We start from the raw sequence: 26,250 nt of genomic DNA on the forward strand, positions 1-26,250 counted from the left end.
GTGTTCTGATACATAACGTAATCTATTTATCGTTCCAGAGCGCATGCTCTGACCGCAAGTACGAATCCTCAATGAATCTCTCGTTTTTCCGGCAATCCCGCTTCCCAGGCGCCTTCTCGACACTCCAAAAGGCGCTGCGATCCTTCTCGACGACGCCTCGATTTTTAAGAAACGATGTCGACTCGGAAGCGCCCGACAATCCGGACTTCTTCTCGATGGTCGAAACGTACGTCGATCGCGCGGCGCATCTCGTCGAAGAGAACCTCCTCGATCGCGTCCCGATATCGATTCGCTCGGAAGCGGAGAAGCGCGAGCACATTCGCGGCGTTCTTCGCGTCGTACGACCGGTGAATCATCTCCTAAAGATCACATTTCCCGTTCGACGCGACGACGGTTCGATGGAAGTGATCGAAGCCTATCGGGCGCAGCACAGTCAGCACAGACGTCCGTGCAAAGGAGGTAGAGTGAGGGCGTGTAGGGGGGAGGGGCAGGGGAGAGAGAGACAACAACAAATAATAAATAATTACTTCAGGAAGATTTAGAAGGGAAAAAATTGAAATAGTAAATTATAAATACTTATTAGGGATTCAATTTAATTAATAATTATTAGGGATTCGATTTAATTTTATTTAATAATTATTAGGGATTCGATTTAATTTATTTAATAATTATTAGGGATTCGATTTGATGAGGCTGTTGATGCGGACGAAGTGACGGCTTTGGCTTCTCTAATGACGTACAAGTGCGCTATTGTTGACGTTCCCTTTGGCGGCGCCAAGGCCGGCGTGAAAATCAATCCGCAGAATTACTCCGTAGGATAAATAAATAAATGAATAAATAAATGACGTCGTAATTATTTTCTGGTGTTTAGGTCGGCGAGTTGGAGCGAATTACGCGTCGATTTGCGATGGAATTGGCTAAGAAGAGTTTCCTTGGTAACCGTTCTTTAGAGTCTGGTCCTCCGTATTTTTATTTCTTTATGTGTCTAGGTCCTGGGATCGATGTTCCCGCTCCCGACATGGGAACAGGCGAGCGCGAAATGAGCTGGATAGCCGATACGTATTCGATGACCATTGGCCACGGCGACATCAACGCGCACGCGTGCATCACGGGAAAGCCAATCAGTCAGGGAGGAATACATGGACGCGTATCAGCTACAGGAAGAGTAAGAAAGAAAGGGAGAAGATCCTTTTATGAATAGATAGATAGGCTGACCTGATTGTGAGATAGAGAAACGTTTTTATGGGAATCCTTTGATTGGGGTTCATCTATAGGAAGAGTGAGCGTATAGGCATCCTAGTCCTTTAATAGAGAAACGTAGCGCTGACCTGATGCTGTCCTCTCCCCGCTTTCTTCTCATTTGGACGCGTTTTGGCTACGGGAAGAAAGAAAGAAAGGGAGAGGATCCTTTTATGAATAGATAGATGTAGTAGTTGCAGTTGTAGTAGTTTCAGTCGTTGCAGTCATTGCAGTAGTTGCAGTCGTTGCAGTCATTGCAGTTGTAGTAGTTTCAGTCGTTGCAGTCATTGCAGTAGTTGCAGTCGTTGCAGTCATTGCAGTAGTTGCAGTAGTTGCAGTAGTTTCAGTCGTTGCAGTAGTTGTAGTAGTTGCAGTCGTTGCAGTAGTTGCAGTTGCAGTAGTTGCAGTTGCAGTCATTGCAGTAGTTGCAGTCGTTGCAGTCATTGCAGTAGTTGCAGTCGTTGCAGTAGTTGCAGTAGTTGCAGTAGTTGTAGTAGTTGCAGTAGTTTCAGTCGTTGCAGTAGTTGTAGTAGTTGCAGTCGTTGCAGTAGTTGCAGTCGTTTCAGTCGTTGCAGTCCTTGCAGTAGTTGTAGTAGTTGTAGTAGTTGCAGTAGTTGTAGTAGTTGTAGTAGTTGTAGTAGTTGTAGTAGTTGCAGTCATTGCAGTAGTTGCAGTAGTTGTAGTAGTTGCAGTAGTTGTAGTAGTTGCAGTCGTTTCAGTCGTTGCAGTCCTTGCAGTAGTTGTAGTAGTTGTAGTAGTTGCAGTAGTTGTAGTAGTTGCAGTAGTTTCAGTCGTTGTAGTAGTTGTAGCCGTTGTACCGTTGTAGCCGTTGTAGCCGTTGTAGCCTTTGTAGCCGTTGTAGTAGTTGTAGTCGTTGTAGTCGTTGTAGCCGTTGTAGCCGTTGTAGTCATTGTAGTCGTTGTAGTCGTTGTAGCCGTTGTAGCCGTTGTAGTTGTTGTAGCCGTTGTAGCCGTTGTAGTCTTGTAGTCGTTGTAGCCGTTGTAGCCGTTGTAGTAGTTGTAGCCTTTGTAGCCGTTGTAGTCATTGTAGCCGTTGTAGTCGTTGTAGTCGTTGTAGTCGTTGTAGCCGTTGTAGTCGTTGTAGTAGTTGTAGCCGTTGTAGTCGTTGTAGCCGTTGTAGCCGTTGTAGTTGTTGTAGTAGTTGTAGCCGTTGTAGTCGTTGTAGCCGTTGTAGCCGTTGTAGTTGTTGTAGCCGTTGTAGCCGTTGTAGTCTTGTAGTCGTTGTAGCCGTTGTAGCCGTTGTAGTAGTTGTAGCCTTTGTAGCCGTTGTAGTCATTGTAGTCATTGTAGCCGTTGTAGTGGTTGTAGTCGTTGTACCGTTGTAGCCGTTGTAGTCGTTGTAGCCTTTGTAGCCGTTGTAGTAGTTGTAGCCGTTGTAGCCGTTGTAGCCGTTGTAGTTGTTGTAGTAGTTGTAGCCGTTGTAGCCGTTGTAGTCGTTGTAGCCGTTGTAGTCATTGTAGTCGTTGTAGCCGTTGTAGCCGTTGTAGCCGTTGTAGTAGTTGTAGCCGTTGTACCGTTGTAGCCGTTGTAGTGGTTGTAGCCTTTGTAGTGGTTGTAGCCGTTGTAGCCGTTGTAGTCGTTGTAGCCTTTGTAGCCGTTGTAGTAGTTGTAGCCGTTGTAGTCGTTGTAGTCGTTGTAGCCGTTGTAGCCGTTGTAGCCTTTGTAGTAGTTGTAGTCGTTGTAGTCGTTGTAGCCGTTGTAGTCGTTGTAGTCATTGTAGTCGTTGTAGCCGTTGTAGCCGTTGTAGCCGTTGTAGTTGTTGTAGCCGTTGTAGCCGTTGTAGTCTTGTAGTCGTTGTAGCCGTTGTAGCCGTTGTAGCCGTTGTAGTGGTTGTAGCCTTTGTAGTGGTTGTAGCCGTTGTAGCCGTTGTAGTCGTTGTAGCCTTTGTAGCCGTTGTAGTAGTTGTAGCCGTTGTAGTCGTTGTAGTCGTTGTAGCCGTTGTAGCCGTTGTAGCCTTTGTAGCCGTTGTAGTCGTTGTAGTCGTTGTAGTCGTTGTAGCCGTTGTAGTCGTTGTAGTCATTGTAGTCGTTGTAGTCTTGTAGTCGTTGTAGCCGTTGTAGCCGTTGTAGCCGTTGTAGTTGTTGTAGCCGTTGTAGTTGTTGTAGCCGTTGTAGCCGTTGTAGTCTTGTAGTCGTTGTAGCCGTTGTAGCCGTTGTAGCCTTTGTAGTGGTTGTAGCCTTTGTAGTGGTTGTAGCCGTTGTAGCCGTTGTAGTAGTTGTAGCCGTTGTAGTCGTTGTAGTCGTTGTAGCCGTTGTAGCCGTTGTAGCCTTTGTAGCCGTTGTAGTAGTTGTAGTCGTTGTAGCCGTTGTAGCCGTTGTAGCCGTTGTAGCCGTTGTAGTTGTTGTAGCCGTTGTAGCCGTTGTAGTCTTGTAGTCGTTGTAGCCGTTGTAGCCGTTGTAGTAGTTGTAGCCTTTGTAGCCTTTGTAGCCTTTGTAGTGGTTGTAGCCTTTGTAGTGGTTGTAGCCTTTGTAGCCGTTGTAGTCATTGTAGTCATTGTAGCCGTTGTAGTGGTTGTAGTCGTTGTAGTCGTTGTAGCCGTTGTAGTCGTTGTAGTAGTTGTAGCCGTTGTAGTCGTTGTAGCCGTTGTAGCCGTTGTAGTTGTTGTAGTAGTTGTAGCCGTTGTAGCCGTTGTAGTCGTTGTAGCCGTTGTAGCCGTTGTAGTTGTTGTAGCCGTTGTAGCCGTTGTAGTCTTGTAGTCGTTGTAGCCGTTGTAGCCGTTGTAGTAGTTGTAGCCTTTGTAGCCTTTGTAGTGGTTGTAGTCGTTGTAGTAGTTGTAGCCGTTGTAGTAGTTGTAGCCGTTGTAGTCGTTGTAGCCGTTGTAGTCGTTGTAGCCGTTGTAGCCGTTGTAGTCGTTGTAGCCTTTGTAGCCGTTGTAGTAGTTGTAGCCGTTGTAGTCGTTGTAGCCGTTGTAGCCGTTGTAGTTGTTGTAGTAGTTGTAGCCGTTGTAGCCGTTGTAGTCGTTGTAGCCGTTGTAGCCGTTGTAGTTGTTGTAGCCGTTGTAGCCGTTGTAGTCTTGTAGTCGTTGTAGCCGTTGTAGCCGTTGTAGTAGTTGTAGCCTTTGTAGCCTTTGTAGCCTTTGTAGTGGTTGTAGTCGTTGTAGTAGTTGTAGCCGTTGTAGTAGTTGTAGCCGTTGTAGTCGTTGTAGCCGTTGTAGCCGTTGTAGTCGTTGTAGTAGTTGTAGCCGTTGTAGCCGTTGTAGTCGTTGTAGCCTTTGTAGCCTTTGTAGCCGTTGTAGCCGTTGTAGTCGTTGTAGCCTTTGTAGCCGTTGTAGTAGTTGTAGCCGTTGTAGTCGTTGTAGCCGTTGTAGCCGTTGTAGTTGTTGTAGTAGTTGTAGCCGTTGTAGCCGTTGTAGTCGTTGTAGCCGTTGTAGTCATTGTAGTCGTTGTAGCCGTTGTAGCCGTTGTAGTTGTAGCCTTTGTAGCCGTTGTAGTAGTTGTAGCCGTTGTAGTCGTTGTAGCCGTTGTAGTCGTTGTAGTCGTTGTAGCCGTTGTAGCCGTTGTAGCCGTTGTAGTTGTTGTAGCCGTTGTAGTCGTTGTAGTCTTGTAGTCGTTGTAGTTGTTGTAGCCGTTGTAGCCGTTGTAGTAGTTGTAGCCTTTGTAGCCTTTGTAGCCTTTGTAGTGGTTGTAGCCTTTGTAGTGGTTGTAGCCTTTGTAGCCGTTGTAGTCATTGTAGTCATTGTAGCCGTTGTAGTGGTTGTAGTCGTTGTAGTCGTTGTAGCCTTTGTAGCCGTTGTAGTAGTTGTAGCCGTTGTAGTCGTTGTAGCCGTTGTAGCCGTTGTAGCCTTTGTAGCCGTTGTAGTAGTTGTAGTCGTTGTAGTCGTTGTAGCCGTTGTAGTCGTTGTAGTCATTGTAGTCGTTGTAGCCGTTGTAGCCGTTGTAGCCGTTGTAGTTGTTGTAGCCGTTGTAGCCGTTGTAGTCTTGTAGTCGTTGTAGCCGTTGTAGCCGTTGTAGCCGTTGTAGTGGTTGTAGCCTTTGTAGTGGTTGTAGCCGTTGTAGCCGTTGTAGTCGTTGTAGCCTTTGTAGCCGTTGTAGTAGTTGTAGCCGTTGTAGTCGTTGTAGTCGTTGTAGCCGTTGTAGCCGTTGTAGCCTTTGTAGCCGTTGTAGTAGTTGTAGTCGTTGTAGTCGTTGTAGCCGTTGTAGTCGTTGTAGTCATTGTAGTCGTTGTAGTCTTGTAGTCGTTGTAGCCGTTGTAGCCGTTGTAGTTGTTGTAGCCGTTGTAGTTGTTGTAGCCGTTGTAGCCGTTGTAGTCTTGTAGTCGTTGTAGCCGTTGTAGCCGTTGTAGCCTTTGTAGTGGTTGTAGCCTTTGTAGTGGTTGTAGCCGTTGTAGCCGTTGTAGTAGTTGTAGCCGTTGTAGTCGTTGTAGTCGTTGTAGCCGTTGTAGCCGTTGTAGCCTTTGTAGCCGTTGTAGTAGTTGTAGTCGTTGTAGCCGTTGTAGTCGTTGTAGTCATTGTAGTCGTTGTAGTCTTGTAGTCGTTGTAGCCGTTGTAGCCGTTGTAGCCGTTGTAGCCGTTGTAGTTGTTGTAGCCGTTGTAGCCGTTGTAGTCTTGTAGTCGTTGTAGCCGTTGTAGCCGTTGTAGTAGTTGTAGCCTTTGTAGCCTTTGTAGCCTTTGTAGTGGTTGTAGCCTTTGTAGTGGTTGTAGCCTTTGTAGCCGTTGTAGTCATTGTAGTCATTGTAGCCGTTGTAGTGGTTGTAGTCGTTGTAGTCGTTGTAGCCGTTGTAGTCGTTGTAGTAGTTGTAGCCGTTGTAGTCGTTGTAGCCGTTGTAGCCGTTGTAGTTGTTGTAGTAGTTGTAGCCGTTGTAGCCGTTGTAGTGGTTGTAGTCGTTGTAGCCGTTGTAGCCGTTGTAGCCGTTGTAGTTGTTGTAGCCGTTGTAGCCGTTGTAGTCTTGTAGTCGTTGTAGCCGTTGTAGCCGTTGTAGTAGTTGTAGCCTTTGTAGCCTTTGTAGCCTTTGTAGTGGTTGTAGTCGTTGTAGTAGTTGTAGCCGTTGTAGTAGTTGTAGCCGTTGTAGTCGTTGTAGCCGTTGTAGTCGTTGTAGCCGTTGTAGCCGTTGTAGTCGTTGTAGCCTTTGTAGCCGTTGTAGTAGTTGTAGCCGTTGTAGTCGTTGTAGCCGTTGTAGCCGTTGTAGTTGTTGTAGTAGTTGTAGCCGTTGTAGCCGTTGTAGTCGTTGTAGCCGTTGTAGCCGTTGTAGTTGTTGTAGCCGTTGTAGCCGTTGTAGTCTTGTAGTCGTTGTAGCCGTTGTAGCCGTTGTAGTAGTTGTAGCCTTTGTAGCCTTTGTAGCCTTTGTAGTGGTTGTAGTCGTTGTAGTAGTTGTAGCCGTTGTAGTAGTTGTAGCCGTTGTAGTCGTTGTAGCCGTTGTAGCCGTTGTAGTCGTTGTAGCCTTTGTAGCCGTTGTAGTAGTTGTAGCCGTTGTAGTCGTTGTAGCCGTTGTAGCCGTTGTAGTAGTTGTAGCCGTTGTAGCCGTTGTAGTCGTTGTAGCCGTTGTAGTCATTGTAGTCGTTGTAGCCGTTGTAGCCGTTGTAGTTGTAGCCTTTGTAGCCGTTGTAGTAGTTGTAGCCGTTGTAGTCGTTGTAGCCGTTGTAGTCGTTGTAGTCGTTGTAGCCGTTGTAGCCGTTGTAGCCGTTGTAGTTGTTGTAGCCGTTGTAGTCGTTGTAGTCTTGTAGTCGTTGTAGCCGTTGTAGCCGTTGTAGTAGTTGTAGCCTTTGTAGCCTTTGTAGCCTTTGTAGTGGTTGTAGCCTTTGTAGTGGTTGTAGCCTTTGTAGCCGTTGTAGTCATTGTAGTCATTGTAGCCGTTGTAGTGGTTGTAGTCGTTGTAGTCGTTGTAGCCGTTGTAGCCGTTGTAGTAGTTGTAGCCTTTGTAGCCTTTGTAGCCTTTGTAGTGGTTGTAGCCTTTGTAGCCGTTGTAGTCATTGTAGCCGTTGTAGTCGTTGTAGCCGTTGTAGCCGTTGTAGCCGTTGTAGTCGTTGTAGTAGATGTAGTAGAGATTTAACGACGAGTGAGCGTATAGGCATCCTAGTCCTTTAATAGAGAAACGTAGCGCTGGCCGAATGCTGTCCTCTCTCGACTTCATTGAGATAGGTGTAGGCAGACTCTCCGTAGCATTAGTATCCAAAGGGGTCTCTCCTTTACGTAATCTTTCTTCTCAGGGACTGTATCACGCATTGGATTACTTCCTCAACGACGGTACATCATGCTCATAGAGTCAACATCAAAGCGAGACTTTATTTTAGCCTATTATCTTTCGCGTGTCGAATTGACGCCCGGTTTCAAGGACAAGACTTTTATTGTTCAGGTATGGGATGCGCTTTTCGTTCCACTTGCGTCATCTGAGACTTTTCTTTAGGGTTTTGGTAACGTGGGTCTTCACGTTTGCCGTTATCTTCATCGTCAAGGCGCGCGTCTGATTGGGATCATTGAGAAGGACGTCTCCCTGTGGAATCCCAAGGGAATTCATCCGCGCGAAGTGGAGGAGTATAAGATTGAGAATAAGACGATCAAGGGATTTCCCATGGCCGAAGAGACGACGGACGATCTCCTCGTCGCCCAATGCGACATTCTCGTGCCGGCGGCCGGCGAGAAACAGATCACAAGCAAGAACGCTGGAGAAATAAAGGCAAAGGTAGAGAAAGGCATGTATAGTAGATGTAGAAGAGGCTTTTATTGAATAAGAGGAGTAGAAAGGAAGAGGGGGTCATAGAACCGTTGAGACTTCCTTAATAGTGATGTAGATGTAGAAAAGAGGCTGTTATTGAATAGTCCTCTGACTTAGAGGATCATAAGCTTTGAATGCGTGGAAAGAAAGGAAGAGGGGGTCATAGAACCATTAAGAAATCCTGAATGGTGATGTAAAGGCTGTTATTGAATAGTCCTTGATTTAGAGGAGTAGAAAGGAAGAGGGGATCATAGAACCGCGATGAGACTTCCTTAAATAGTGATGTAGATGTGGAGAAGAGGCTGTTATTGAATAGTCCTTTGACTTAGAGGATCATAAGCTTTGAATACGTGGAAAGAAAGGGAGAGGGGGTCATAGAACCATTGAGAATTCCTGATTAGTGATGTAGATGTAGAAAAGAGGCTGTTATTGAATAGTCCTTTGACTTAGAGGATCATAAAGCTTTGAATACGTGGAAAGAAAGGAAGAGGGGGTCATAGAACCATTAAGAAATCCTGAATGGTGATCTAGAGGCTGTTATTGAATAATCGTTTGACTTAGACGGTCATAAAAGCTTTGATTAGGAAGAAAAAATGGAAGAGATATCATAGAACCGTTGAGAATTCCTGACTAGTGATGTAGATGTAGAAAAGAGGCTAGCCTTTGACTTTTATAGAGACTATACGAAGATAGAGTTTCAGTCCTAGCTTGGACCCCTCACCCGCACTCAGATCACCCCCTAACCCTTTAGATAATTCTTGAAGGCGCTAACGGGCCCACGACTCCCGCCGCCGACAAGATCTTAATCGAGAGAAACCGTCTCGTCATTCCAGTGAGCCCCTAGCGTGTCCCACCACCCCTTTATCCTATATCCTTCCCCCCAATTAGGATATTTTCGCCAATGCCGGCGGCGTGACCGTGTCCTACTTCGAATGGCTGAAAAACATCAGCCACGTCAGTTTCGGTCGTCTCCTGTTTAAATACGAGAAAGAGAGCAACTATCATCTCCTTGGTAAACGCGAAACGCGTCCCCAGGAAGCCAAAATAAAAATATAGTCCGTGTTTCCTAAAGAGAGCGTTCAGCAAAGCCTTGAAGCTAAGTTTGGACGCAGCGGGGGTCCCATACCGGTATCCCCATCGGCAGAATTTCAAAAACGCATTGCGGTGAGACGAGAATTTTTAGAGGACATCCGTTGACGTCTAAAGGATTTTTCTAGGGGGCTTCTGAGAAGGATATCGTCAATTCGGGACTGGAATACACCATGGAACGATCTTCTAAGGTTTTCAAAGTGATTTTTGCCAATTCCATTTGCGATTTTCTTTTCTAGTTTATTATCACTCGCGCTCACGAGTACAATTTGGGGCTCGATATGAGAACGGCGGCTTTCTGTTCGGCGCTGGAGAAGATCTATATCACCTATCGAGACGCTGGACTGACTTTCTCTTGAGAAAAATCGAAAGGAGTCGTCTCTCGTCGAAAGAACAGATGAATAAAGCGACGCTGTTTAGTATTCGCGTTGTTTAGTTGATTGTTTTTCTAATATAACATTGGAACTGTAGAATTTTACGTCTCTCGACGTCGTCTTCCGGGTCTGTATTCCTTGGCTCACTCTATTTCGATTTTTCGGTGCACAGTACAGTAGTACTCTAAGTTTAATTAATTGAAACGCGAATATTTATATGTGGCACATGATTTAGACTTTTTCTACGCATGCGTTGGAATCGCCCTAAAACGGCTCCGTTTTTCGCTCTCCTGGACTGCGTGGCTGCAGACGACGCGCACACCATGATCAGTAGAAGCGAAGCGAGCTCGGTGCGTACACGGTAACATCAGCGTTCGCCTATACGTCGCACCGCAGCTCTACAAGTGCAATTATTCGCACTTTTCGTGACGTTCGGGTACAGTGAGGCGATTCGAAAGACACTAGAGCCTACTTTATTCCTCTCCAATTGACGAGAGGCCGTGCATCCTTATGCACGTCCTTCGAGCTTCAAATTCATAACCCCAAGTTAGGCAAAATCCCAGAGTACCCTGCTGCCTAATTTCAACGTGCCCTAAGTATTCATTAGGTGGACTCTGACGATTTGGACGCGCAGACACGAGTGCATCATGAACGTATTTATTAGCTATTACAGTGACGTGAAATATTCTTTATCAAAAATGCGTCCCCTATCTGCTTCGTTCACTTCAATTGACCGACTGCATGGCAAGCAGCTGTTGCCGTTTTTTCCTCCTTTTGCTTAAGAGGTATGGATTCGAACTCAACCAGACGTAGCCCGGCTTCCTCTAGGGCTTCCTTGACGACGTCTTCCGTCAGAGACAAAGTGAAAAAATACTTCTCTCCAACCGGATAGCTATCTTCCCCGAGAACGCAACTAAGCACGAGCCACGATCCGCTCCCTTTAAGCAAGCCGACTAATTTCTTGACGGATAACTTGAACTGGGCGTGCGTACGGCAGGCGACTTCCAAGCAAAAAGACGAACTGACGACGTCGAAGCGTTTATCATAGTCATCATTTCCCAAGGGTTTATCGTCGAGGATGTTACACGGTATAAGCGAAGAGAGTTTGACTTTGAGTTGACTCTCTCTTTGCTTCGGCGCTTCGTCGTCGTCGTTCATCTCGAGATTTTGGACGATGTAGCGAAAGTGGGACGTCCAATCACGAAGCTGCTCCGTTTTGGACGGGGCCTTTCTCCACTGGTCGATTACGTGCAAGCACGCGGGCGTATAATCAGCGAGAACAATGCTCGATGCATATGGAGTCGCACTAATGAGATGGGATATTGTCGCACCTCCGCCGAACTCTAACACCGACGCTGAATCGGGTTGAAAATGGGCCGTTTTCGTGTAGAAGTTATGTATTTTTGACATGACGAAAGGCTCTAGGCCGTCGTCGATCGCTTCGTTGAAATAGTAGTCTCTGATGAAGATGTTGGGGTCGAAGTGACGGATGTAGTCGTCGCCGCTGCAAAGCGTCGTTTCACCTTCCGAAGCCGTCATGAAGGACGCGCAAGACGCTGTGGAAAAGTTCGTCGTGAGCGTGCGTTAGTCTCCTCCGGATCCAGCAGGGATCCAGATCGACCCTCTTCCCGCGCGCTAAGATGCGTGGGAGGGGACGCCGCGGAATAGATATCTCTCCATATATCTATATGGTCTGGATTGGTCTGGATCAGAAATCAGAGAAGGGTTTGACACGCGCGCTACAGTTAGTCACCCCCGGACCAATCGATTTCTTTTTTTTGTAATTATGATGGGCATATGAGCCGGAAGATTGGCCCACATTTCCAGAAATAATCGACAGCTTTGATGACTTCCTCGCCGAAGTGATAAACTATATTTCTAGCCGGGCGTAGACGGCCCCGGGACAGGAAACTCGTCCTAAGCGGCCAGTACTGCGGCGAGCAGCATCCGCCTTTTGGTTACGGAAATAGACATGGAGACATGAACGGCGAACGCTATACGACCGTCGACCATAACAAAAGGCCACCCAAGATTAGGCAATATCCCAGTGTACCGACGAGAGTACCTTAGTTGTCCCTGCTGCCTAATTTCAACTTGGCCCTGAGTATTCATTAGGTAGACTCTGACGATTTGGACGCGCAGACACGAGTGCATCATGAGGAAAAAATGCGTCCCCTATATCTGCTTCGTTCACTTCAATTGACCGACTGCATGGCAAGCAGCTGTTGCCATGTTTTCCTCCTTTAGCCTAAGAGGTATGGATTCGAAGTCGACCAGACGTAGCCCGGCTTCCTCTAGGGCTTCCTTGACGACGTCTTCCGTCAGAGACAAAGTGAAAAACACCTTCTCTCCAACCGGATAGCTATCTTCCCCGAGAACGCAACTAAGCACGAGCCACGATCCGCTCCCTCTAAGCAAGCCGACTAATTTCTTGACGGATAACTTGAACTGGGCGCGCGTACGGCAGGCGACTTCCAAGCAAAAAGACGAACTGACGACGTCGAAGCGTTTATCATAGTCATCATTTCCCAATGGTTTATCATCGAGGATGTTACACGGTACGAGCGAAGAGAGTTTGACTTTGAGTTGACTCTCTCTTTGCTTTGGCGCTTCGTCGTCGTCGTTCATCTCGAGATTTTGGACGATGTAGCGAAAGTGGGACGTCCAATCACGAAGCTGCTCCGTTTTGGACGGGGCCTTTCTCCACTGGTCGATTACGTGCAAGCACGCGGGCGTATAATCAGCGAGAACAATGCTCGATGCATATGGGGTCGCACTAATGAGATGGGAGACTGTCGCACCTCCGCCGAACTCTAACACCGACGCTGAATCGGGTTGAAAATGGGCCGTTTTCGTGTAGAAGTTATGTTGTTTTGACATGACGAAAGGCTCTAGGTCGCTTTCGTCGATCGCTTTGTTGAAATAGTAGTCTCTGAGGTAGATGTTGGGGTCGAAGTGACGGATGTAGTCGTCGCCGCTGCAAAGCGTCGTTTTACCTTCCGAAGCCGTCATAAAAAAGTAGTGAAGGGCGTTCAAGGCACTATGGAGAACTACAGCTGACGCCGGAAGTACAGTCACGACGTGTGCGTGGGCTGACGTCATCTAATGACAACGCGGACTTCTGATTGGGCCACACACAGATTATCTGTGGGTGGGTATTTATGTAAAATCTGCTGCCTTAGTTCCCGTATAAACACGCTCTTGAAGTCTTCGTTGTTTTTACTTTCCCTTGCGTTCTTTCCGCGCGGAGATCTCGTCGAACGACGCAGAACTTGGACTTTCTCAACGACTGGATTTGATGTGTAAAGTAAGCTCAAAGCGGCGGCGGAACCGATCGAACTCGCGGGCCTCGCGCCTTGTGACGAAAGGAAGCTTTGCCGAGCGCGTTCGAACTCGAAAAGCAGCATAGAACGGCAGAAAAAACGTCTCTTGTTCCTGCAGCGGTCCCGCGAACAAAGGGGGCCCCCAAAAGGTCAGTTGAAGAGCGCGTATTGCTTCTTCTCCCTCCCCCGTCGCCTCGCCATTTCTCATCGTTATCACCTCAGAGAATTCAAAGCGAGTCTCATCGATCGCGGGGACCCCCAAACTCGATCCGCACAGCGTTTCCTTAGCAACGTAATTGAGAAAAATACAAGTGCCACGGAGTGACGTCAGATGACACGACCTCAGTAGGCGTTAGGTTGAGACAAATCCATGACTACGAGACTTCCCGTATGGAGTGGTCTCCATTGGAAACGAGACCTCTTCTAATGTGCACTCCACCACTTAGCCACTACTCTCAATTGAACGCTTCCTCACAGAACACATAAGACAAAAAAGGCGAAATCTCTCTCTATCTCTACCAAAGAACCTAGGCAGATATTTGAGTCATACTTAGTAGCACCTCTTCACTCACTAGTGACTCGATTCAGCTGACGTCTTCGTCTCGTAGCCCGCCAAAGTCGGTGCCGTAAACGAGTAGGCGGGAACGCGTTTCGGACTCGTCTTCGTATGATGACGAACGTGATAGACGACCGCCTGTTCGTCGTTCACTTTGACGGTGTATTTCGTATCCGTTCCGTACATTCTATTCGGAGTCATACCGTCATTTCCGTCGTTTGAGGTCTCTTCCGTGTCGTCGTCTTCGTCGTCGTCGTCGAGAGGGCGGCGCCAGTTTCGGAGACAGATGACTAGGATGATGGAAATGATTGCCATCAAAAGAACGCTTGTCACTGTGACCCCTGCGATGTAACCCGAGCATTTGTCTAGGATAATATTAAAGTAAGACGTTTGATTAGTGAGTACATCTCAAAGCCATGCTCTGGACCTGAATCCGTGATTTCGTTTGAAATCGTTGCCGTATTTGACGTCAGGGTCGTCGTAGCAGGTGGCGATGACGTCACTGGCGATTTAGTCGGCACGAGCGACGGCGCTTCAAATACACCCGATTTTTAATTAATTAGTCAATTAATTAATTCTCCTACCGCATACGGCTCCGGCTGATTCTCCTGTGGGACAACGGCTTTCGCGCCATCCGTCGAAAGCGCAGTCCTCTATGCGTTTCTCGTTTCCCGAACAGCGAACGTTGTTCATCCACGAGGGCTGGCTTCCACTTCCGTAATAGCTGTGTTTTGTAATCCCTAGCGCGTTCGCGTATCCCAATTGGCGACAGAGAATGCGAGCCTCCGTCATAGTCCATTCATGACTGCAAATCGCTCCCCATCTGCCTTCGTGGAAGACTTCGACCGTTCCGGCGTAGGGGTAGGGAGATCCGGTGAATCGGAGAGCGGCTGAGGGCGGAAGTATGACGTCTTCAGTCGCTGAAAAATAATATGATATTAATTAATTAATTCTCGTACGTCACCTCCTGTCTTACAGCAATTGACTCCTATGTAATGTCCACAGTTACTTGTGTGTGATCCCCATCCTGAAGACGAGCATTCGTCTATGCCGCTTTCTGTTCCGTTGCATTTGACGTTGTTCATCCAGATTGTCTGTCCGGTGTTGCCTTCGTCGAATCGTAGCGTTTCTCTTGCGTCGCTGTATCCCATTTGGCGACACACGACTCGCGAGTTCGAGAAAGTCCACGCGTCGTCGCAAACGGTGCCCCATTCATTCAGATAGAATATTTCAATTCGTCCTAAACCGCCTACGAGACGAACCTTGGGAGGACCTTGATAAAAATTTCAATACTGATATAGGATAGGGTCTTCTTATTACCGATTTTACATATGACTCCGGCATCTTCGTCGTGACGGCATGTGTCAGCGTGTTGATAAAAGCAATCTTGCAGTTGTCCTTCTGTTCCCTTACACACAACGTTATCCATCCATATACTACCATTGCCTTCGCCAAAGTAGGCCTTCTTTTTGTAAGCGATAGCATCGGGAAAGCCGAGCTGTTTGCACACGACTTTGGCATCTTTCAGATCCCACAGGTCGTCGCAGACCGTTCCCCATTCGCCGTTCATGAAAACTTCGACTCGGCCTTCATTAGCAGCGGAACCGTCGACAAGTCGAACGTTTTGAGCTGTCAGAGCAGACGCGTTATAAATTAAAGATCCTAGCCATCGATTCAAATTGGATTCACTGCACGAGTTACTCGAGCTAATGCTATTCTAACGCGACCCTTCCCATGCGAAGATGGACATTTTATACCGGATGTGGGATATGCCAGGGAAATCGCCATGGCAAGTGTCGGTAGAATCATTGACCACCTAGATCGAAGCTCCTGACGTCTTCTAGTTGTCAGTAGTGTGACACTCTCTGAAGGCTGAGAAATAAAATAACGCTAAATTTTGAAATGGCAAGCAGTGAAGCGACACAGCTTTCATTTGTTGGGTCCTCTTCACTATTGCACCTTTTGCTGCTGCCCTAGTTTCGTTCTCAGTGTAAACAGCAGTATTTGGGGAAGTACGACAAGCTGTGAAGTAGACCAAAGGAGGACTGCAGCAGAACGGGACTCAATTAGAGCCCGTACAACTTCCGTCATCGATATGTTTAGATTATTAAATTATTGCGTGAAATCGAGCTAAGTCAGAGAGAGGGGGAGGATCGTTACGATAAGGGTTACGGCGTCCTTGTACTTAGGCAAGCCGGCTTTGAAACAGGTGTCCATGAATGGATATTACCACTTGTCTACTAACGATAAAATAGTAACGATAAAAGACACCTCAGTAAAATGAAAAAAACGTGAATGATAAAATACCAAAAGTCAAGTCAGGAAACTATTCCTCCCTCTGTTCTAAATGAGAAAGCCTAACTAATAGTTCAATAAAAAATGAGGAAATTGTGTAGCTACCAGTATCCAAAGACATAAAAGACTAACTAGAATAGAAGGTCGGGGATGACTGGTGAGATTTGGGGTTACCCATACTAAAAAAAAAACGAATATCATATTTCGTGACGGTGACTCAAACTGTGTCACTGTGGTTGCCATACTATACTACGTGCACAATTGGTGACTCAGAGACGCAAAGGGTCAATGTGAGCCTAAAAGGGCTGATCAGTGAACGCGTAAGACAACGAGAAACTTACCAGAAAAAATTGCGGGTACTTCATTTGAGTAGCCGATGTCAGGGTCCGTCACGGCATTGATAAAATGCCTGCGGGTTGCTCTCATGCCGAACTTGTCTGCCCACGCGTCCAGCATTTCTACAGCACGATCAACATCGTTGCGTTGCTCTCCAAACGCATGAATTTCAAAATGTTCAAAAGGTTCCGGTCCCAAAATTCTCCCAATACTTCTCCATTTGGGTTGAGTGCGTTGGGCCGCTCTAAATCTTTCTCGCAAGGTCATCGGTTTATCAAGGAACTCGTCATCAAATGAGAAAGCCACATCTAGAAAGGGAGCAGATATAAACATTAATTCATTGCTAAATCAATGAAATAGAAGTGCACATGTTCACCTTTATGCGTAGCTGCGGTTCCTGTTTCAACAAAGCGCCCTATAATAAATCATACAAGCTATCACTTCACAGCTGCTTACGGAAGTCTAACTTTTTAATACAGAAGGAGAACTGGCTTGAATAAAGTTTAAATCTTTCTCGGCCTCCGCCATCTGCGAGTAAAATCGCCATCAAATAATCTTGCTTATAAAAATATCTAGTTACCTCCTCATCGGAAAGTTCAATGGCGCCATCTTCATATAATAGGAGAAGCAAATAAAACAGATGTAATTTTCGAGCCACGTTAGCAAGGCTCTGCGCTGTGGCGCCAATATTTTCGCTCCAAGTAGAAAACAGCTTTTCTGCAGTCTGACACTCCACTTTTTCAGCGTGCGATAAACCTTGCAAACGTTCTTTTAAAGCATTCCTTCCTGTTTCGTCTTTCTCGAGGCACGCTATTATAGCGCGATGTGTCTTGTAAGACAGAAAATCAACATGATCGTCGGGAAGAGCAAGGAGATCTTTCAGGCTGTCTTTTATCTTCCCTTCGCTAACTAAAGTGTTTGACTTTTTCGAAGTCTTTATCTTCTCGTCAACTTTTTCTTCTGGGTAGGCCAGCGGGAAATCTCTAAGCTGCTGTAATTCGGCGCAACTGATGTACAAATATGAAGTATTTGTCCCTGGACTTTTCTGACGAAGAATTTTTTCGGCAGTTCGTTTTAGATTTGTTAGCAATTTCATGCACTCTCGCTCCGAGTGAACTGGGCCACGAACAACAAAATCCATTGCTTTATCTTTCTGCTGCAACCTTATCATTCCTTCAACTAAATGATCATCAATTGTCTTCTGGATCATCAACCCGCCGTGCCAAATTACAGGTTCTAAACCACGAAAGCAATCGACATTGCGAACGTGGCATTGTAGAAACGGCATCGTTCCTAGAGTTATTATATCCGTCTCTTCAGCTTGTCTCAAGCGTCGTCCAATGTAGATTTTCATTTCGGAACTTTCACTCCATACTTCAGGTGGACGTTCCTGATCTAATAGAGCTGGAAACCGATAAGCATCTGGTTCATCCGGAAGCGGGTAGCAAATTTCCAAATAACATAATAGCGTTATCGTCTCGTTGATATTTTCCCACTTTTCATCGTTGAAGGCTTCAAGAGCACTCTGAATCTTTTCTTTCTTCGCTGTGCCGGGCGGGGAGCACTGAAGGCTGATTGGAAAATCTGGGGAGTCAGCGGGCGACAGCAATGGACCAATTGCTTTCTGGCATAGCCAAGCAGGATTTAGAATGATTTTGTCTTCAATGACAAAAATCTAATTTCCCGTTATATATCAGTAGACAAAGGAAAAATAAATTTACTGACCTCGCCGATTCCTTGCAGGAACTCGACGAACAAATCTTGAACCTGATCTGAAAGACCAGGCCAAATGCTGTTCACAAGCAGTTGTTTAAAAATGTACGCCTCCATCACACGAATGCTAAAACAGCTATCCTGCATGGCATCAATAAACTACTATACATTGTTGATCGTAATGTGACTCGCCTCTTCACTCTGAGGAATTAGGGACGTCTTCCGTAGAGACGATAGCGTTTTCTCCCGTATGTCTTTAGCCGCTTCACTTTCTACTCTACCAAAAAAACGTTTTATTAAAGACAGCCTAAGTTTTTGAAACGGTTGCCGCAATGTAGGCAAGAAAGATGTCACCGCCGCCTCAATAATAAGTGGAACATCTTGAGATGTCTTTTCAAAGAAAATTAGCTTAAAACCGTTACACGTCTAATAGAAGTTTACCTCGATTACAAGTGTTTTGACCTTTGCAATAGCGTGTTTCAGTAGGTCCAACGTTTTTGAACTTCGTTTACGACAATTTAGAACAAAGTATTTTTCGTAAAAGTTGAACCAACGGCCGTACGTTTCCCGAAGGTTCAACACAAGTTGTCGCAATTTCATTTCTCCATTTTCCAAATTTTGAAGCGCGTCTTTTCGACTTCCTATTACGATAACGTAGGCTTTTTTCAGTTCTGTGAGACCGACGCTGCATTTCACAAATGAGCAAAAGTAGAAGCTCGACTCCCGCAGTTCACTGTTGTTTTTTGTTAAATCAACAACGAGAAGAAAAGCTGTTGTAGACTCGGAGAAGAAGAGACAGTGCGTTTTATGAAAGTAAGACTGCCCGGCGAAATCGCAGAAAACCATCTCGCCGGCGGATTTAATGGCTGCTTTTGTAACCTCCATGCTGGCAGTCCGGCGATCGTCGCCTCCTTTTTTCCAGTCAATGTTTTGAAGAGTTTTGATTAAAGTCGTTTTGCCAGCTTTTGCATCTCCAATAACACAAATCTTGATACGCTTCGCTTTTGTTGTGCCTTGAGAGTAAAGTTCTTGGTATCGATATTTAACCTAAAGGAAAGGCAGCTAGGTGTTTGTCAAAAGTTCATGAGAGCCAGTCAACTAACCCACGATTCAAAAAGAAATTGTCTCACTTCAGTTTCGCAAGGATATTCGTGAGGAAGCAAATTATCCTAAAACGTTGCGTCATTATGTTTCAGCCAAATATCTACTAGTAGTAAGCTTTTATATTATAAAGTAGATACTGTAAAACACTATATATAATATTTTAGTTGTATTACATTATTGTTAGTGCAACTATTTGCTAAATAACTTATAAGGTAGCTAAAATGCAAAACAATATTGCTCTAATAGGAAACCGCATATTTTTATTAGACCCAAAGTAATTTTAACGGAGAACTAGTTTGAGATACCCAAAAGAATTTTATATAAAATCAAATAAATAACTACAAACAACCTAACGGCAGCCCAAAACTGGAATTTATACTCAATTAGAGAACTTTAAAACGATAAATGCATAACCGCTTATTTATTAAGACACCTTACCTCTCCACAACGGCTCACGAGACTAAGGTCCTTAGATAAAATGAAATTCAAAAAATCCAAATGTTTAACTAAATGTATGACACTAATAGATAATGCTAATTAATTCCGCAAAATCTGAATTACTCAAAAGCTTGATACGCATTTTCATAAAAGCATGCAGTACGGAATTGTTTCTCTGAGAAGTCAAGTTTAACTTTACCGGCACAAAATCAAATTTACAAACAAACCTTGTCAATTTTATTGACATCTGCTCCAGCGTCGATTAGCATTTTAGCAATTTCTACGTGGCCATCAGAACATACTTTCCACAGCGGCCCTCGTTTATCCTAAAACATCTAATAAGTTTTTATATAAAGTAAACACAGTACCAGAAACCCCGTCTGTCTTATTAACATCCGTTCCTGAGTCAATTAATAGTTTGGCAATTTCTGCGTTATTATTAGAACATGCTGCCCAAAAAGGATCTCTTTCATCCTAAAGATTCTAGTTGGACAAAGAACACAGCAGGTCTCTAAAGTAGCACTAATACAAACCCAGCTGGCTGCCTTATTGACATCCGCTCCAGCGTCAATTAATAGTTTGGCAATTTCTACGTGATTAATAGAACACGCTGCACACAAAGGATTTTTTCCGCACTAAAGATTCTTATTAGATAAAGAACAGCAGGTCTGTAATTAAAGTAACAGACTACCAACCCCGTCTGTCTGATTGACATCCACTCTAACGCCGATTAATAGTTTAGCAATTTCTACGTGACCATTAAAACACGCATTCAACAAAGGCCCCCTTCCAGCCTAAATTTAGAATTTAATTAAATAAAGACAACTTTTCTATAAAGTAACACAGTACAAACCCCGTCTGTCTGATTGACATCCGCTCCAGCGTCGATTAATAGTTTGACAATTTCTACGTAACCATGAGAACACGCATCCAACAAAGGCCCTCTTCCACCCTAAAAATATCATTAGATAAAACACAGCTTTTCTTCTATAAGAGTACTAACAAACCCTGTCTGTCTGATTGGCATCCGCTCCAACGTCGATTAATAGTCTGGCAATTTCTACGTAATGATAAAAACACGCTTCCAACAAAGGCCGTCTTCCAGCCTAAAGAAAAGAATCTAATCAGATAAAACTTTTCTACGAAAATGGTACAACCTTGTCTGTCTGATTGACATCCGCTCCAGCGTCGATTAATAGTTTGGCGATTTCTACGTAACAATTAGAACACGCTTCCAACAAAATCCCTGTTCCATCCTAAAGAATCTAATCAGATAAAAACTTTTCTACGAAAATAACGCGGTACAAACCTTGTCTGTCTGATTGACATCCGCCCCAGCGTCGATTAATAGTTTGGCAATTTCTACGTCGCCTATAGAACACGCTTCCAACAAAGGCCGTCTTCCAGCCTAAAGAATCTAATCAGATAAAAACGAAAATAACACGATACAAACCTCCTCTGTCCGATTGACATCCGCTCCAGCGTCGATTAATAGTTTAACAATTTCTTTGTAACAATTAGAACACGCTTCCAACAAAATCCCTTTTCCAGCCTAAAGAATATATAATCAGATTAAAACTTTTAAAATTAACACAGTACAAACCTTGTCTGTCTGATTGACATCCGCTCCAGCGTCGATTAATAGTTTGGCAATTTCTACGTGATCTATAGAACACGCTTCCAACAAAGGCCGTCTTCCAGCCTAAAGAATCTAATCAGATAAAAACTTTTTTACGAAAATAACACGGTACAAACCTTGTCTGTCTGATTGACATCCGCTCCAGCGTCGATTAATAGTTTGGCAATTTCTACGTAACAATTAAAACACGCTTCCAACAAAATCCCTTTTCCAGCCTAAAGAATCTAATAAGATAAAAACGTTTCTACGAAAATAACACAGTACAAACCCTGTCTGTCTGATTAACATCCGCTCCAGCGTCGATTAATAGTTTGGCAATTTCTACGTAACCATTAAAACACGCTTTCCACAGAGGCCCTTGTCCATCCTACAAATTTTTATCAGATATAGAAACATGTCTATAAAGTAGCATATGCAGTACTACAAACCATCTCTGTCTCATTGACGTCGGCTTTAGCATCGATTAATCCTTTGGCAATTTTTAGGTGACCATTAGAGCACGCGTCTCGCAAAAGCCAACTTCTGCACTAAAGATTCTCATTAGAAAAAAGCGGATGTCTTTTGAAAGTAAAAACTTTGTCTGTCTCATTGGCAGCCGCACCAGCTTCAATTAATAGTTCAGAAACTTTTATGTGACCTCTAGAATACACTTCCGCCAAATTCTAAAGATTCTCATTAGAATGTTTGTAAAGTAACACACTACTACATACCCTGTTTATCTGATAGACATCCGCTCCAGCGTCGATTAATAGTTTGGCAATTTCTACGTGACCATTACAACACGCTTCCCACAAAGGGCCTTGTCCATCCTAAGTTTTCAATCAGAAGATATATAACAACATGCTTATAAGGGTAACACATAACAAACCTCGTCTATCTGATTGACATCTGCTCTAGCGTCGATTAGCTGTTTGGCTAGTTTGACGTGGCCATTAGAACACGCTACCCACAAAAGCCCTCTCCCATTCTAAAGATTCTAATTAGATAACAACACTGTCTATAAAAATAACATAATACTACAAACGTTGTCTGTCTCATTGATATCCGCCCCAGCATCGATTAAAATTTTAATTTCGTGACCTTTTGAACACGCTTCCCACAAAATTCCTCGTCCATCCTAAATTTTCAATCAGATAAACAACAATATGCTTACGTATACACGTAACTAGAATATCATCAACTAATAGTTTGGCAATTTCTACGTGGCCAATAGATAATCCTGTCCACAAAGGTCTTCTTCCATCCTTAGTTTTCAATGAGATAAATAACAACATGCTTTTAACATACTACTAGTAACAAACCCCATCTATCTGATTGACATCGGCTCTAGCGTCAATTAGCAGTTTGGCAATTTTGACGTGACCATTAGAACAGGCTTCCAACAAAGGCCCTCTCCCATTCTAAAGATTATAATTAGATAACAACACTGTCTATTGGAGTAACATTCTACTACAAACCTTGTTTGTCTCATTGACATCCGCTCCAGCGTCTATTAATAATTTGAAAATTTTCACGTGACCATTAGAACATGCTTCCAACAAAGGTCCTCTTCCACTCTAATAACATTCCATGTAGATATAGAAGTCTATAAAAGTAACACACTACTACAAACCCAGTCTCTTTTGTTGATATCCGCTCCAGCATCAGTTAATAGTTCGACAATTTCCAAGTAACCATTAGAACACGCTTTCCACAAAGGTCCTTCTTCATCCTAAAAATTTCAGACAGATAAGAACTGCAGGTCAAAAGCAGCGCACTACTACAAACCAAGTCTGCCTTATTGACATCTGCTTCGGCGTCGATTAGTACTTTGGCAACTTTTACGTAGCCTTTAGAACACGCCAACCACAAAGGACTTCTTCTAAACTAAGATTGTGCCAAAATTAGAAAACGGGCAACAAGTTGATAAAAGAAGCAACAACGACAAACCCGGTCAGCGTTATTGACATTTGCTCCAGCGTCGGTTAATAGTTTTGTAGTTTCTACGTGACCATGAGAACACGCTTCCCACAAAGGCCCTCGTCCATTCTAAAGCAGATAAAGAACAACATGAATGTCTATAAAATAGCACAGTAGTACAAACCAGGTCTTTCTTATTGACATCTGCTGCAGCGTTAATTAATAGTTTAGCAATTTCTACGTGATTATTCGAACACGCTGCCAACAAAGGCCCTCTTCCATACTAAAAATTCTAATTAGATAAAGATAAAGTAACACTTCTACAAACGCAGTCTGTCTTATTGGCATCCGCTCCAGCGACGATTAATAGTTTGACCATTTCCACATGACCATTAGAACAGGCTGCCCACAAAGGCCCTCTTTCATCCTGAAAATGGGATAAAAGACAGCTTGATTCTAAAGTTAACACTTTACTACAAACTTTGTCTGTCTTATTGACATCCGCTCCAGCGTCAAGTAATAGTTTGGCAATTTCCACGTGACCATTAGAGCACGCTTCGCACAAAGGCCCTCTTTCACCCTAAAGATTCTCCTTACCTAACAACATGTCTATAAAAGTAACACACTACTACAGACCACGTCTCTCTTATTGACATCCGCTCCAGCGTCGATTAATAGTTTGACAATTTCCACGTGACCATTAGAACACGCTTCGCACAAAGGCCCTCCTCTTTCACTCTAAAAATACTCTTAAGACATTGAACAACATGTCTATAATAGTAACACACTACAACCGACTGATTGACATTAGCTCCTGCGTCGATCAATAGTTTGGCAATTTCTTCGTGATCATTAGAACACGCTCCCCACAGAGGCCCTCTTTTACCCTAAATATTCCAATTAGATAAATAACAATACTTTTGGAAAAGTAGCACACTACAAACCCTGTCTCTCTTGTTGACATCCGCTCCAGCGTTGATTAATAGTTCGGCAATATCTACGTGACCATTAGAACACACTTCCCACAGAGGCTCTTGTTCAAACTAAAATTTTAATTAAGAGCAGCATGTCTGTGAAAGTACCACACTACCACAAACCCAGTCTGTCTTATTAACATTCGTTCCAGCGTCGATTAATATTTTGGCCATTTCCACTTGACCATTAGAACACGCTGCCCACAAAAGACCTCTTCCACTCTAAAAATTCTAATTAGAAACATGTCTATAAGAGTATCTCACTACTACAGACCCAGTCTGTCTTATTGACATCCGCTCCAGCGTCAATTAATAGTTTGAACATTTTCACGTGACCATTAGAACACGCTGCCCACAAAAGACCTCTTCCACTCTAAAAATTCTAATTAGATAAAGAACAACATGTCTATAAAAGTAACACACTACTACAAACCACGTCTGTCTTATTGACATTCGCTCCAGCATCGATTAATAGTTTGGCAATTTCCACGTGACCCTTAGAATACGCTGCCCACAAAAGACTTCTTTCAAAACGAAAATTCTGTTTAGATATATACATTATCATAAAAGTTAGGATTAAAAGTTGAATTCTACTGCTAACCTCGTCTATGTTATTGACATTCGCTCCAGCGTCTATTAATAGTTTGACAGTTTTCACGTGACCACTAGAACACGCTGCCTCCAAAAGTCCTTTTTCATTCTAAAGATTTTAATAGATAAAGAACAACATGTTTATAAAAGTAACACATGTACTTCAAACCTTGTCTGTCTTATTGACATCCGCTCCAGCGTCGTTTACAAGTTCAAAGTGACCATCAGAACACGCATTCCGCAAAAGCTCTCTTTTATTCTAAAGATTTCGATTTGATTACAGGGTTATTTTCACTCGGGGCTTTCCACATCGAAAGCGTTTGCCCGAGTCCGACTAGTCCATGCCGCCATTCACTATCCAAGGGAGAGCTTTGAAAACTGTATTGAAATAAGACTCTCTTCTTTTCGTCGCAGGAAGGAGAAGGTGTTTCACTCAGAGGGATCGTGCACGTGAACTAACAAAGCACGTGACGGTCATATTTCCCAAAGAATCGACGGGGTTTGTAGTAGTGATTTGCACTTGCGACGTTAATCGCTCAGTTTGCATCTTGAGTCTGTACGTGTGCAACAACGGGGCTTTATTAGTGTCGATAATTAAAGTTACAACTGTTACGTAGTCGACACTGGCGGCACAACACTTGGTCCACATATTCGTGTAAATTGTGCGTGGCTAAGACATCTCAGGAATATTGACGTTATCACTACACCAGACCACCATCGGCCGTCCGACTACAATCACTTAGTGTTAGACCAACTCAACAGCATGGCTAATTGGTCCAATGTCGTAGTGCGCGTAGCTCGACACGGCTCGCACGTCCGCAGGTTTCGATGAATTCATGCCGGATGTTGCCGGGCCGGCGTACGCGGCGTGGGGAGCCGACTCCTTGAGCGCTTTACCGACGGCCAGTGCGAGAAGCGCGTACGCCGTCGCGCATTCGGGGTCGGCTTCCAGAATCCCCCTGTTTGGTTCATTTCACATTTCCCAGAGAATTGACGGATTTGTAGCGTAGTGATTTGCACTCGTAATTTTGCAATTCGCGTCCGGAGTCCGTGTGCGGCGATAGGCCGTCGTCGTAGAGGGGATTGCCGTATTCCAGTATATATATTGCGCATAGATTATGTGCTGTGATTAGCTGATTGTAGAGTGTAAATTATAGATGCCTTTTCGATCGACGCCCAAGTGAAATCGGTGCGTATCCAAGATACGCCCGAAGCTTTGAGCATAGATAGGGCTCCTGGTGGCGGATGACCGACGTAGTGGATGTTGTATCCGTAGGACGCGCCCTCCGACAGGTGGAAAGGGAAGCAAGTCGTCGACGACGATTGTAGTCAAAGCGAGAGCGAAGAGTAGAGCTCGTAGACTCGGAGTCATCCTGCACTTCAAAATAAGATCACGTGTATTAATTTGAATGAGCAGACCATTTAGCTTTATAAAGATTCCAAAAGCTGCAGTAAACGTTTGTCGCTGACCACGTATTCTTAGCCTCATATACTGGCCATACCACTAGCTGTTTTTACCTTCTGGTTACGGAACTCTAGTGCATGTATAATGAATGAGTCGCGGTCGGAGACCGTGGCACTCCTACTTAGTCGGGACGTTGCTTGCTGTGCTACAAAACACTCTATATATAGCACTCGGAGCCAGTATGAAGAAGATAAAGAAGAAAAAGCACTACGTCTATGTTTTAGAACTGGAGCAAAATAAGGTTTACGTTGGCTCCACATGTTCCTTACACAGACGCTTGCAAGAACACCGTGACGCCGATTGGCGAGGACTCGGAGCTGGTTTTACAAAGTTCTACAGGCCACGTTTTATTCACGTCGGAGACGTCACGACAATTTCCTGCAAGACGGCTGAAAAGGCGAGATGCGTCGAGCTGACAAAAACAATTCAACTAATGGCCAAACGGGGCGTGGAGAATGTCAGGGGCGGACCTTACTGCCAAATAACGTTGTCGGATCAGACGAAAGCAGAAATACAAAGACTAATTGATCATGTTAAAAATCGATGC

General features: G+C 44.5%; 5 protein-coding genes across 6 annotated transcripts; 1 reads left to right on the forward strand and 4 right to left on the reverse strand.

Annotated features, from left to right (window-relative positions):
• The first annotated feature begins 46 nt into the window (after positions 1–46).
• Positions 47–9,600, forward strand: LOC136191031 (glutamate dehydrogenase, mitochondrial-like). Its single transcript, XM_065979326.1, has 12 exons — positions 47–459; positions 676–812; positions 872–935; positions 990–1,165; positions 7,402–7,438; positions 7,486–7,547; positions 7,599–7,874; positions 8,659–8,739; positions 8,796–8,919; positions 8,980–9,071; positions 9,125–9,187; positions 9,236–9,600. Exons 1-12 carry the CDS (start codon positions 72–74, stop codon positions 9,353–9,355), a joined length of 1,620 nt encoding a protein of 539 aa, XP_065835398.1. The 5' UTR covers positions 47–71; the 3' UTR covers positions 9,356–9,600.
• Positions 9,601–10,090: 490 nt separating this feature from the next.
• Positions 10,091–10,909, reverse strand: LOC136190918 (indolethylamine N-methyltransferase-like). The gene has a single exon (XM_065979213.1). The coding sequence runs from the start codon at positions 10,907–10,909 to the stop codon at positions 10,091–10,093; it is 819 nt and encodes a 272-aa protein (XP_065835285.1).
• A 651-nt stretch (positions 10,910–11,560) lies between these two features.
• Positions 11,561–12,472, reverse strand: LOC136190919 (indolethylamine N-methyltransferase-like). Its single transcript, XM_065979214.1, has one exon. It carries the CDS (start codon positions 12,470–12,472, stop codon positions 11,561–11,563), a length of 912 nt encoding a protein of 303 aa, XP_065835286.1.
• Positions 12,473–13,103: 631 nt separating this feature from the next.
• On the reverse strand, positions 13,104–15,330 carry LOC136191032 (CD5 antigen-like). The gene is made up of 7 exons (XM_065979327.1): positions 15,209–15,330; positions 15,007–15,121; positions 14,570–14,878; positions 14,226–14,522; positions 13,834–14,169; positions 13,677–13,781; positions 13,104–13,614 (listed from the first exon to the last, which is right to left on the reverse strand). The coding sequence occupies exons 2-7, from the start codon at positions 15,056–15,058 to the stop codon at positions 13,265–13,267; spliced, it is 1,449 nt and encodes a 482-aa protein (XP_065835399.1). The 5' UTR covers positions 15,059–15,121; positions 15,209–15,330; the 3' UTR covers positions 13,104–13,264.
• Positions 15,331–15,473: 143 nt separating this feature from the next.
• LOC136191017 (ankyrin repeat domain-containing protein 17-like) lies at positions 15,474–24,686 on the reverse strand. 2 transcript variants are annotated; one of them, XM_065979310.1, is made up of 46 exons: positions 24,548–24,686; positions 24,408–24,497; positions 24,249–24,347; positions 24,081–24,188; positions 23,922–24,020; positions 23,771–23,869; positions 23,618–23,716; positions 23,462–23,560; positions 23,310–23,411; positions 23,155–23,253; positions 23,002–23,100; positions 22,858–22,956; positions 22,704–22,802; positions 22,542–22,640; positions 22,387–22,485; positions 22,232–22,330; positions 22,076–22,174; positions 21,941–22,018; positions 21,799–21,891; positions 21,643–21,741; positions 21,485–21,583; positions 21,350–21,436; positions 21,203–21,301; positions 21,043–21,141; positions 20,891–20,989; positions 20,739–20,837; positions 20,589–20,687; positions 20,445–20,543; positions 20,293–20,391; positions 20,143–20,241; positions 19,989–20,087; positions 19,831–19,929; positions 19,669–19,770; positions 19,511–19,609; positions 19,363–19,461; positions 19,259–19,310; positions 19,136–19,203; positions 18,697–18,762; positions 18,035–18,640; positions 17,786–17,983; positions 17,606–17,734; positions 16,461–17,555; positions 16,348–16,408; positions 16,257–16,295; positions 15,886–16,188; positions 15,474–15,840 (listed from the first exon to the last, which is right to left on the reverse strand). In XM_065979310.1, exons 1-46 carry the CDS (start codon positions 24,587–24,589, stop codon positions 15,830–15,832), a joined length of 6,003 nt encoding a protein of 2,000 aa, XP_065835382.1. In that variant the 5' UTR covers positions 24,590–24,686; the 3' UTR covers positions 15,474–15,829. The 2 variants fall into 2 exon arrangements, with proteins under 2 accessions (XP_065835382.1, XP_065835383.1); XM_065979311.1 differs by having other exon boundaries at positions 24,071–24,188; positions 24,408–24,676.
• Positions 24,687–26,250: the final 1,564 nt, after the last annotated feature.

Source organism: Oscarella lobularis, chromosome 9 (assembly GCF_947507565.1).
Source record: "Oscarella lobularis chromosome 9, ooOscLobu1.1, whole genome shotgun sequence".
NCBI classification, from domain to species: Eukaryota; Metazoa; Porifera; class Homoscleromorpha; order Homosclerophorida; family Oscarellidae; genus Oscarella; species Oscarella lobularis.

What these genes read in the sequence shown, in the direction of transcription:
- LOC136191031 (XM_065979326.1), top strand. Translation starts at nt 72, where the DNA reads ATGAATCTCTCGTTTTTCCGGCAATCCCGCTTCCCAGGCGCCTTCTCG. An exon ending in ACAAGACTTTTATTGTTCAG is followed by an intron (nt 7,548 to 7,598) that starts GTATGGGATGCG and finishes ACTTTTCTTTAG; the next exon opens with GGTTTTGGTAACGTGGGTCT. An exon ending in AATTTCAAAAACGCATTGCG is followed by an intron (nt 9,072 to 9,124) that starts GTGAGACGAGAA and finishes GGATTTTTCTAG; the next exon opens with GGGGCTTCTGAGAAGGATAT.
- LOC136190918 (XM_065979213.1), bottom strand. Translation starts at nt 10,909, where the DNA reads ATGACGGCTTCGGAAGGTGAAACGACGCTTTGCAGCGGCGACGACTAC.
- LOC136190919 (XM_065979214.1), bottom strand. Translation starts at nt 12,472, where the DNA reads ATGACGTCAGCCCACGCACACGTCGTGACTGTACTTCCGGCGTCAGCT.
- LOC136191032 (XM_065979327.1), bottom strand. Translation starts at nt 15,058, where the DNA reads ATGATTCTACCGACACTTGCCATGGCGATTTCCCTGGCATATCCCACA. An exon ending in ATCAGCCGGAGCCGTATGCG is followed by an intron (nt 13,782 to 13,833) that starts GTAGGAGAATTA and finishes GTGTATTTGAAG; the next exon opens with CGCCGTCGCTCGTGCCGACT. An exon ending in AAACGAAATCACGGATTCAG is followed by an intron (nt 13,615 to 13,676) that starts GTCCAGAGCATG and finishes ATATTATCCTAG; the next exon opens with ACAAATGCTCGGGTTACATC.
- LOC136191017 (XM_065979310.1), bottom strand. Translation starts at nt 24,589, where the DNA reads ATGGCGGCATGGACTAGTCGGACTCGGGCAAACGCTTTCGAT. An exon ending in ATGTCAATAACATAGACGAG is followed by an intron (nt 24,189 to 24,248) that starts GTTAGCAGTAGA and finishes ATATCTAAACAG; the next exon opens with AATTTTCGTTTTGAAAGAAG. An exon ending in ATGTCAATCAGTCGGTTGTA is followed by an intron (nt 23,412 to 23,461) that starts GTGTGTTACTAT and finishes GAGTATTTTTAG; the next exon opens with AGTGAAAGAGGAGGGCCTTT.